The 10,397-nt window shown below is 40.7% G+C and overlaps 4 protein-coding genes across 4 annotated transcripts; 3 read left to right on the forward strand and 1 right to left on the reverse strand.

Annotated features, from left to right (window-relative positions):
* Positions 1 to 170: 170 nt before the first annotated feature.
* FOMMEDRAFT_164833 (uncharacterized protein) lies at positions 171 to 980 on the forward strand (the record flags this gene model as incomplete). The annotated part of the gene is made up of 4 exons (XM_007261972.1): positions 171 to 266; positions 400 to 459; positions 514 to 591; positions 653 to 980. The coding sequence occupies 3 exons, from the start codon at positions 171 to 173 to the stop codon at positions 574 to 576; spliced, it is 219 nt and encodes a 72-aa protein (XP_007262034.1). The 3' UTR covers positions 577 to 591; positions 653 to 980.
* A 359-nt stretch (positions 981 to 1,339) lies between these two features.
* Positions 1,340 to 1,593, forward strand: FOMMEDRAFT_150755 (uncharacterized protein; the record flags this gene model as incomplete). The annotated part of the gene is made up of 2 exons (XM_007261973.1): positions 1,340 to 1,420; positions 1,489 to 1,593. The coding sequence occupies 2 exons, from the start codon at positions 1,340 to 1,342 to the stop codon at positions 1,591 to 1,593; spliced, it is 186 nt and encodes a 61-aa protein (XP_007262035.1).
* A 596-nt stretch (positions 1,594 to 2,189) lies between these two features.
* On the reverse strand, positions 2,190 to 4,889 carry FOMMEDRAFT_116527 (uncharacterized protein; the record flags this gene model as incomplete). The annotated part of the gene is made up of 8 exons (XM_007261974.1): positions 2,190 to 2,208; positions 2,305 to 3,241; positions 3,303 to 3,526; positions 3,597 to 3,851; positions 3,906 to 4,348; positions 4,416 to 4,471; positions 4,521 to 4,706; positions 4,781 to 4,889. The coding sequence occupies 7 exons, from the start codon at positions 4,887 to 4,889 to the stop codon at positions 2,343 to 2,345; spliced, it is 2,172 nt and encodes a 723-aa protein (XP_007262036.1). The 3' UTR covers positions 2,190 to 2,208; positions 2,305 to 2,342.
* A 1,194-nt stretch (positions 4,890 to 6,083) lies between these two features.
* Positions 6,084 to 9,898, forward strand: FOMMEDRAFT_150757 (uncharacterized protein; the record flags this gene model as incomplete). Its single annotated transcript, XM_007261975.1, has 3 exons — positions 6,084 to 6,243; positions 6,302 to 6,321; positions 9,884 to 9,898. The coding sequence occupies 3 exons, from the start codon at positions 6,084 to 6,086 to the stop codon at positions 9,896 to 9,898; spliced, it is 195 nt and encodes a 64-aa protein (XP_007262037.1).
* Between the last annotated feature and the right edge of the window lie 499 nt (positions 9,899 to 10,397).

Consider the following 10,397-nt stretch of genomic DNA (forward strand, 5'->3'; position numbering starts at 1 on the left):
AGAGGGAGGACGACTCGGAGCGATACCGACGACGCGCGTGTTCGTTTACTTAATAGGGTCCTCGCTTAGCTAAGAAAGTTCCCTTAACAGGTTATCAGTGCTTACGTGCTCGCCTCGCTCTCGACGCCTGTTGACCCCTCCAGTGTGTCGTCTGGTCCGCTGGCGCAGCCATGGCCCTTCGAATGCCGCTTATAGACGTTGTACACAGGACTCTCCTATTTGGCCTCATCGGAATGGGTGCAGGTGGCATCGTGTTGGGGTATTCGGTACATAGGAATATTCTCCAGAAAGGAAAAGGTATGGTTCTGTCGAAATTGTACTGAAAATAACTTTTAACACGTCATCTCATCAGAGGTGGGCTGACTCTCCAACTCGGGTTAAATTTGTGTCTCATGTTAGTCTCAGCTGGTGAGAGAGATGGAAATTCAGAAAGAGGCGGCTCTTGCAGACGGTAAACAGGTCGGTGGAACTCGATTGATCTGCGCGTTTCTTCTAACCAACAAACTCGTACAGATCGAAGATGAGAAGGCTCTCGCAGAAGCCGCTCAAAGAATCCCCAAGTCTCGGAACACCTGATTACAACTGTTCTTTTGTGAGAACTAATCGATATCTACAGCAATAAATTATGAGGATTAATGACGATTCCACAAAGGTTATCTTCGGCTCACTGTGCAGGTCCTCACTCACCACAAGCTATGCAAATGCACCTTACTTGAGCTTTAATTGCTTTGTGCACTGCAGCTCGACAATACGTCAAAATAATTACGAATTGCATACTCCCACTCCTCAAGAATTGGCAGCACAAAAAGCTGTACATTGATGCTGCTTCAGGCTGAACCACCATCTATTAAGGAGGAACCAATGAGTCCGTTTCTTACTCACTGTTGGTAGATTCTCCTGTCAACGCATCACACCCATTTGCTTTGCGTTGAATCGTGCTCTCGATCAGACCATAGCTTCTTTTGGATCTTAAACAACTTTGTTTCTCCCCACAGTAAACGTTCCACAGAGACAATCTCACTTTGCATGTGCTTCCCAGGTTTTTAATTGGCTAACGTTTGGACGTATCGATCGTGTCGCTTCCAGGACCAGTAATTTTGCAGACTTTTCTTTCAGATTATCTACAACAGGAAGTAGGTTGCTCAAGGCACGGTAGTTGGCATTAAAAAAGTCTATTTATAGAAGAGATACGAAGAGCGATTACTTTGCCAGCATCAAAATGAATAGTGTATAAATTCTTGACGAGCTACTTACTGGACGTCTTGGCTCTCTTGGCATTCTGTGCTTTGCATCAACACTAACAGCCAAAGGTTATAAAAAAACACCCATACGTAGCACCATGCGCTCCAGCCTGCTCTCCGCTGTAGCTCTTGCCATTACTAGTTTGTTTACTGTTGTCCGTGCGGCAGATCCACCACCAGTAGGAGTCTTCTAAGGGTCTATTTATATTCGACTAGTGCTAATAGTTCTAATGGCTGTACCCTGTAGTGGAACGTGCTCTACACAAACGACACCAATGGAGCCTACTACTTCCTCGATTCATCCCAGGGCAAGATCGTCGTCTCATCCGCCTCCAAGCAAGTATCCACTTAACTTCACTCAAATCGCTTCATACATATACTAAACCTCCCTCTCTAATTTTAATTTTAATTTGTTTTGCACACAGTGTCGACGCCGTGAAAGCCAATAAAGATAAAGGAATGCGATTCAGGTGGGGTGGAAACAACACCGGCGTCACCTGTCAGGCAGATTCCAAGTCTTTCCTTGGATTCGACTCAAGTAAACAAGAGTTCAGAGCAGATTACGGGAAGCCGCCTCCTGAAAAGGGAGTTTTTATTTACTTTGATAAGACACCTGGGAGAGCGTACCTGTGCAATCAAGGAGTTAATTGTATTGGACCTAACGCTGCACGTAAGACTCCTTTTTTTGTTTTTTGTTTTTGTTTGGTTTAGCATGTGCTTATGGTATCTTCGTTGTTAACTTGAATTGTGAATGAATAGCGACGAAGGACTTTTATCTGTGGTTCTACCAAACTGTTCCGGAAGCTTGATGATGTTGTTGCTTGAGGAAATTCACTTCCATTTCCTGTCAAGTAGATATTTATTTATGGGAATGTATGCTGTTGGTTCTCTGGAATTGAGTATTGTTGTATATGTATCTCATACGGATGACAATAAATTCTGTAATACCTGATAGAGATCCCTAATTCTGAGTCTAATCGGCAAAGAAACAGAGCACAAAAAGAAAAATCGACAACAGGTGGTCAACCATTGGTACGAAATGAGTTGAGGATGCTACACGCACATCAAGCAATCCAATTTCGAGAATGCGGAGCTCAAGCATCAACTTTCGACATTTTTCGCAGAACTCTTATGCCTCCGTTTTCGTTTCTTCGCAGGTGGTTCACCTACTTCCTCTTGCCCTCCACCATCATTCCCCTCATTTCCGGCATCCGGACCATCAACATTCGATGCAGTAGGACCATCCTCCATCATGACCGCACCAGCGAACCGAGCCTTTTCTCTTTCCTTCTTACCCTTCCGTTTCTTCGTACTCCTTCCTTCTTCCTCAAGAGCAACACCTATCCCATTCGCCCCAGTTACAGTCCCAGACTCAAACGCACTCCCACGTTTCTGCGAAAGACCCTTCCTAAACTCCTTCAACTTCTCCCCACGTCTCGGATCCCACGTGCGTCCACGATCCCTCCGGTACGGCGCGAGCTTCTTCAGCCCCACAAGGTTGTTTAACTCTGCATCATCCGCGAGTAGGATTTCTATGGGACTCAGGCCGTAGGTTTGTGGTAAGACGGGTGTATATTTGAATCGAGTGGGTATGTCGCCGACCATGTCGTTGAATTCGAGACCGTAGACGTCGTCCATTGCTTCGTCAAGCTCTTTAGGGTTAACCTTCGAGTTTGAGGTAAGGTTGGTGTTAATAAAGTCTGCATCCATCTCGTCGATGTCGACGCCTCCGTCCTCCGCGTAATCGCCATCTTGAGCTTTGGATTTCTTATTCTTATCCTTCTTCTTATTCTTATTCTTAGAGGTCGAAGATAAAGATGAAGGCCCTGCTTCAGGTTGTGCGGGAACGATGTCTGTAATGTCGATGTTGTCGTCCCATGTTGGTTTCTCGAGGTCAACTTCTCCACCGTCATCGCCGTCATCCTCGCCGTAAATTCCGGTCATCTGTTTATCATGCGCTTCGGGATCCCAGTCACCCTCCAGGTCAAGCTGAGCCAAAGCTGCAAAAAGAATGATTTCATTAGCCAAGGTCAAATACACTACGATAAACAAGAAAATTACCTTCATCATCTGCATCCTTGCCTCCCTCTCTTCCAATTCTCTCGAGTTTCTCACGAATCTCCTTCATCTTCAATGCTTTCAAGCGCTTCACCTCCTCTCTCTTCTGCACTAGTTTCTCCTCCTTCCGTTCTTTCCTCCGCTCACGCTGTGCCTTCCTTGGGTTCTCCTCCCGCCGTACGGTTGAGGAGATTTCGCGAGGATGGGTTGGAATAGTTGCAGCGTCCCTATATGAAATGCATAATACAATGTAAGATGTAATAAAGAATTCTCTCGGATGAGTGTAGAAGTACGTACGGTTCCTCAAAACGGAAGTTGTAAGAGCTTTCAAACGTATCAGCGACGTCGTCGAACTCCTCTTCGTCGAACTCTTCCTCTTCGCCATCCGAGTCATTTCTACCTTCACCTCCTACAATATCGACGTGTCCCACTTCCTCGGCGTCTTCGTCATTGGAGGTCTTGCTCCTTTTCTTGACCTTGGAGCCAGTCACTTCGTCGAATGTCGGGACGTGTCGTGCGGACTTGTCAATCCATCCACGGTTTAGTATATAGCTAGGCAATATCGTCAAACGATGCATTATGGATATTAAAGAAGAGTAAACGCACTTCATCAAGAACTCATGATCAGCTTCCTCTTTCGACTTCTTGTCCTTCCCTTTCCTCTTTTTCTTTTTCTTTTTCTCGCTGTTTTCCTCTTGTTTACTATCCCTCTCTTTCTCCTCCTCACCATCTTCCAGAGCGGGCCCAGTTGACTCAACTGTCACCAGTCCACCGATATCCTCACCCACCTCTCGCGCCAAGAAAGACCGGTATTCCTCCTGTTCCTGCTCGATCTCATCCTTGGTCTTCTCCCGCGGAATGAGAATGTCGTCCTCATCTTCGCTTGCCACATCGTCTGGAACGGCTGTATGGAATACGGTTATTGTCTCTTTGCGTAGGGTAGCTTGTTCTTCGGCATGAGTTGGTCCATCGGGAACAGGTGATGGGGAGCGGGAGGTCGTCTTCAGGTTTGAGTTGAGAATGTGTTGACGAAGAAGGAGGGGTTTTCTCTAATGAAATATCAAGGAAAGAAATCAAAACATGCGTAGCAATTGAGAAAAATAGCTTGGTACATACCCTGTCTTTATCCTTCGCTTGAAACGAGAACGAGCCCTTCGTTCTTTGCTGTTCCTCTAAGCATTTTCATGAGGCGGACGCATCAAGCGTCAAGAAAGCACACACCTTCAAACACGTCCTTCTGTGCGTCATATATGCCTGGGTCCCTTCGCTTTATTCGAGCAAGCGTGCGTAGAATAGCAGCGTCCACAGCTGGTGTCAACTCTTCGCCATCCTCATCTTCATCCGTATCCTCCGAGTCCTCGCTTTCTTCGTCTCCTTCTTCTGCATCAGAGCCGTATTTCTCTTTCACTAAGTGTAAGATATAACGGAGGTTAGATCGACTGTTTATTCATTCTACACCATGAGAAAGGCAAGGAACGAACGCTTAGCCAACTCCTCACGCTCCTTCTTGCGTGCGTAAGCCTTGGCAAAATGTTCATTAATAGTGAGCTGCTGTAGATTTTCGCCCTCTGACTCGCTATCGGACAGCATGTCGGCCACCTTGGACGCTTTGGACGATAATATTTGGTCTTTATTTCAAGGTGCTGAGCACCAAAATTTCGACCGTGGTCACCACGTGATTGGTAGTAATGAGTTGGTGACGTAAGTTGTAACCACCTCGAATCTCGCTCTATAGTATATACTAATTTTAATCAGATGCGAAGTCTCGCCCTCCGACTCGCTGTCAGACAGTATGTCGGTCATCTTGGAGGTCTTAGACGATAATATTCAGCATTTATTTCAAGTTGTTAGAACACGAAAAATTCGAGGGTGGTGGCCACGTGCTCACTGCTTAGTGCTCTGCAATTGGAGGTCTATTATTAGAATAATTATGCACGTTACAAAGGAACTTTGAAATAGCGTCCATAAAAGCCCAATTTGTTGCTCCACTGCCTTAACAATAATGGCACTGATACAGTCAAGGTTCTTATCCTACAATAAGTTCAATTGTGTACTTGGTGCAAGAGGAACACCTGTGCATTGAGCCCGCCTGTATGTTTGCCAATGTCTGTATTGAGGCTGTACTGACCGGGTGTAGGGTTTAACCCTTGATGGCAGAACAGTCTTCCTAAAATTTGTCTTATTGTGATGTGGATGAAACACGTCTGACATGACGCTCTGCTTGAGCAACTAAACTTTAAAGTAAACGGTCACTAGATAATTCAGTGTACAATATGATCGATTCAAGTGTAGCCAGGCACCTCAACAGAAAGCATATGCATCCAAAATTTAGTAAAAAGAGATGAACTTGGTACAGATACTACGAGGGTTCCTGATGGTTATAGCAGATAGATAGCAAGTCACTTATATTCTTCCAGTTCGAGCAAATCTTCTAAATGGTACTTTGGCTCGGCCTGGATCACATGCAAGCACAGAGAGTCAGAGACTACTTGACGTGAGTTTCCTATAAAGTGTCTTATCTGCACAATGGCAAATTTATCGAACCGAAACCCTTGCCTTTCTAATCTCATTATACTCAACGCCTTCGGCAACCAGAATGAGATGCCCTTGCATCCTCACTTAAACAAAGTTTGATCATATTATGATACAAGTTATATTAGGTTCCGGGCTTTTGGGCGCTCCGACGAATGATTCAATTCTGTGCTGCAGATAAAGCATGCACCAGCAAGTCCTTTCCACATAAAACGAGCCTGGGATCCATCTCATCACCTATGCTTGCTCTAGATGGCGAACCAGACACTCGACTATGGAGTTTTGCACACCATCCACCCTCGTTCTAATGCCATAGACATTGATCCGAGCTTAGTACAAACCTCCTACTCACAAGAGATCAATTCGATGTATTTCAGTGTTGCATTTTTGACCGTCTTGGTCTATAATTCTCGTATGTGTTGAGATTCCTTCGATTAGTACTCACGTATTGAGAGATATGACAATCAAAGTCGTAACTATTGACAAGGAGGTATGGCAATTACACAACGTTGCTATTGTGCACACTAATTTCTACTAGATAAAATATATTTGGGTAAGCTTACAGCTCAGCTCCACAAGTCTAGCGTCTCAACAATAATGAAGTCCAAACCAACTGGTCTCACTAGCTTGATTTACTTTGTGGTATGTGCTACTGAAGTATTGTGATAAAGGATATTTTTCTTATTAAGGGGATATAGAATCATTGCAGTGGAATCCTTGGACAGATTTGTGGAATCATTGGTATGCGATTATCACGTTCACGCAGACTCATATAAATCAAACGACATGTGCACTTCAATGTAGCGGAAAGCTTTCATGTTGATCTTTTGAGGTAGGAAGAAATAGTGTCGTCAATTTTTGTACTGACGGAGAATATGAATACGCATCTATTATAGCTGTATGTTGTATTTTCCAATTATTTGCGCATACTACAAGATTATCAATTAGGCCAGATTACTGGATGGATCAGCGAAATATGCAGTAAGTGGCCTAATGTCTAATAGTGTCATAGTCGTTTAGTTCCGTTACCCCAGGCTCCATTATAGTTATACTTATAGATTGTAAGAAAATGGTCGGATCTAGTTACAAGAGCTCATTAAAATCAACCATACATAGACGTCCTTCAGCTTCGTGTATTGGCACTGTATCATGGGAGTGAGTGTCGCATTGACGTACTTTCAGACTAGGATTCAGCCTAACATTTTGACAGACAAGAAGCTCTCAATCTGCCTCAAGGTCCTTCTTGCTACCGATGCAGGCATTCATTTTGGCATATTCATTTATGCATTTTTGTATAGCGGCAGTAAGTCTACCGACTCTCTCTTAGTTATTAATGGTAAGTGGACTGAAAAACATCATCATTCAGCTGTACTTGTGCATCTAGCAAATGAGCTATTCGTTTGCGAAAGCCTCAGAAGTCCTCCACACTCGCAAGTGCTCGGAATAATCACATAGTAAGCAAATTGTTTACATATCTTAGCTTGGATTGATTTGGACCAGGCTTGCCCCTTTGGTGTACGGAATGATTCTGCTGTGCTTGGCTCTTTTCAAGGCTGCAGAATACTGGAGAATGTCATCTGGACTCAAAGGATTCCACTTGTCAGAATTCTTGTCCAAGACTAAGTCTTATATTTCTGCTTGTGAGTCGTGATACTCTGAAGCACAAGTCCTAAGCTAATAAAGATAGTGTAATATATTGTTGCGTATTGCAGATAGTATTTTTCTTGAACTTGGATATCAACCCAGTTGCTGTAAGTGTCCTGGGTGCAGCTGGAAGTCCAGCGCTTCTTTGCATCCTCAGCAGCCACCTTCTGATCAATCTGAAGGAGGCAGGTGAGATGGGAGCGTATGAAGGATCCACTTATAGGTCAAAGACTATAAGCAATATTGAATTTACCAAGAGTACGTCTATATTTCTCGAGTATTTTTAACTGGGTTAACATACTACAGGCACTCTGGCTATAGACTCAAGTGGTGCAGAAACGTTTAGTGTTTAAAGAAGTGATTATATCATCCCCCCCAATAACTCGGACAGCTGGGAGCTCATTTTATACTACTATAACACCCTATCTCAATATTTCTGTGCTTTATCTTTTGTTGAACTCTCCTTCAATGTATCTGACAGTTATCCTTGTTATTGTACTTATATATTCTATTGTTTGATTATTTGTTCATACTGGTACCAAGAGTATTACTATCTGTCCCTCTTGTATAAATTTTCTGTACCTTATTTATTTACCTTTACACTTGTTGGACTTTCTCCACACTAATAAATGAGTATATACATTATTGATTTGATTATACATTAAATCCATGAACTTTATAAGTTGTGCATGAGAGTTTTGTTAGTTTACAATAGTAAATGGTCAGATAATTACTATACAAGCTTCTCCTTTCATAAAGAGCCTTATTGAATGACAAGAACCAAAGTCTATCAGACCTGATGTATAATTTCATTCAAATTACTACAGATTACATAGAATGCTTATCTATATCTTGTTACAATTATGTTAATACAGTAGCTCTAAAGCACCTACAATACTCTATACTAGTATATAGTTTACTAATACATGTTGTTATACAGCCATTTATTGTCCTCATTCTAGTCATTTCTTTGAATGGAGGGTCTCAACCATTGAATTGCTGCCAGACAGTATAACAACCTGTTTGACATATATGCAAATTAGGAAATTCAAAGCTACAAATGTTGGGTGTTACAACACTAAACAGGCACATGTTAGTTAGTAGCTCTGAAGACTTTGAAAGAATCTGATAAGTTTCATAAGTTGCTACAATCTATGGAAAAGAAGAGGCACCTATGTTTGACCCAAAGGTTCTTTAGTTCAGTAGAATAAAAGTAGCTATTGTGTTCTGATATAATACAAATACTTGTACATATAGTACACACAAACAGGAAATACACTCTCTAGTAAGTCCTACTCATTCTATTTGTCTATCTTAATCATCTCCTTTCTTAAGCCATTGTTAGATTGTCTTATTAACTTCCCTTTGTTTTCAGACTATAACCTAAACATTACTGTTCATTGTTCTAATTAGGCTCAATTAAAAGTATTATTCTTTATATAAAAGTCTGTATACTAAACTCACCCAATAAAATAAATGTGTAGAATAGAAAAGAATACTTATATAGAGTAATCAGACTATCTGATATGAAAGTTAAGACAATCAGAAAGCTTAATGAGTCATGAATTTGAGTTAGAGTTAATAGATTTGTCTTAACTCTCTCATAGTATAAAACTATAAAAAGGCTTTGCTAGCTCAGCAGAATTCTGTAAGGAAACTTACTGTTCCTTACAAGAGAATTCTAATCACTCTTAGTTTACTCAACTACTGACTGGGATAACCTAGTACTCAAGTAATGGGTCAGGAGAAAAGAATCCCCTTTGTCTAGTAATTAATACTGTCTTTATAAAGGGTATAACATGTGTAAGTACATGAGGAGCAAATGTAACTAACTTAAATGAGAATATATGTACTTATGAGTCCTACTGTACAATGATCTGACTTGATCAGTAATGAAGGGATGATAAAATACAAACCAGTAAAGCAAACCCTTACTTGCCCTCTAGCATTTAGTTCTAAGTGTTAAAAATCAGTAAAAAAGGTAGTAAACTTACTAAAAGTAATAGTTAGTAGTAAGTAAATACAAAAATACCTTACTCTAGTGTTCAAAAAGTTCCTAAACTGTATCCTAGTATTCTTAAAGTGGTTTGAGTCTAATTGATCAAGTATCTGTACAGTAGTAGTATTCTAGTCATTAAGTAACATAGTTCCAAACTATAAGAAACTAGATAAAACATTAATATACTTAAAAGTAATTAATATTACCTTATTGTCACTTAGTAGAAAAGTTTCCTCTTGATTGTTACTATTAATACAACACTTTTTGAAGAGAATTAGTAGAGTTCCTAGGGAGATATAGTGTTTTAGCTCTTAAGTATTCTGAGACACACAGTATAAATCAATATATACTGAAGTGGAAATTCTGACAGTATAGTAATTATAAATATTCTCTTCTCCTGTGTCTTTAGGAAGTACAGAGGTAAATCCCTGATTAATAAAGCTATAGCCTTCTTCCTTAATAGAATGTATTAGTATTATGGTTTCTAGCTAACTTTGTATGTTTCTCTACTTCTGTAGAATAGTAATACAATAATAGGTAGTAGAGATGTATTTCAAAATTCCTCTACTATGTCCTCAATTTTTCTAATAGACTAGTTCCTACAAATGTAGTACCTTGTACTCATATTAGTAGAATATCTCCAAATGTGTACTCTTTTGTGTACAATAATCAACTGTGATACAAAACTGAATATCTTACTAAGTGTTAACATTTATTTTGAATAAATGTATCATATGTCTCAAAGTACACAAATGTCTTACAAATATATACTATTACAGAGACATGTCTTCTGAGACATACATTCAAGACATACAATATTAGATAGTATATATATTACTTTAATCTACAGACAATGAAGCTTATAGAACTATACAGTCAACTTGTATTAACACTTATACACTATGAGTAGAGTCTACTAAACC

Source organism: Fomitiporia mediterranea (assembly GCF_000271605.1).
Source record: "Fomitiporia mediterranea MF3/22 unplaced genomic scaffold FOMMEscaffold_1, whole genome shotgun sequence".
In the NCBI taxonomy this organism is placed as follows: domain Eukaryota; kingdom Fungi; phylum Basidiomycota; class Agaricomycetes; order Hymenochaetales; family Hymenochaetaceae; genus Fomitiporia; species Fomitiporia mediterranea.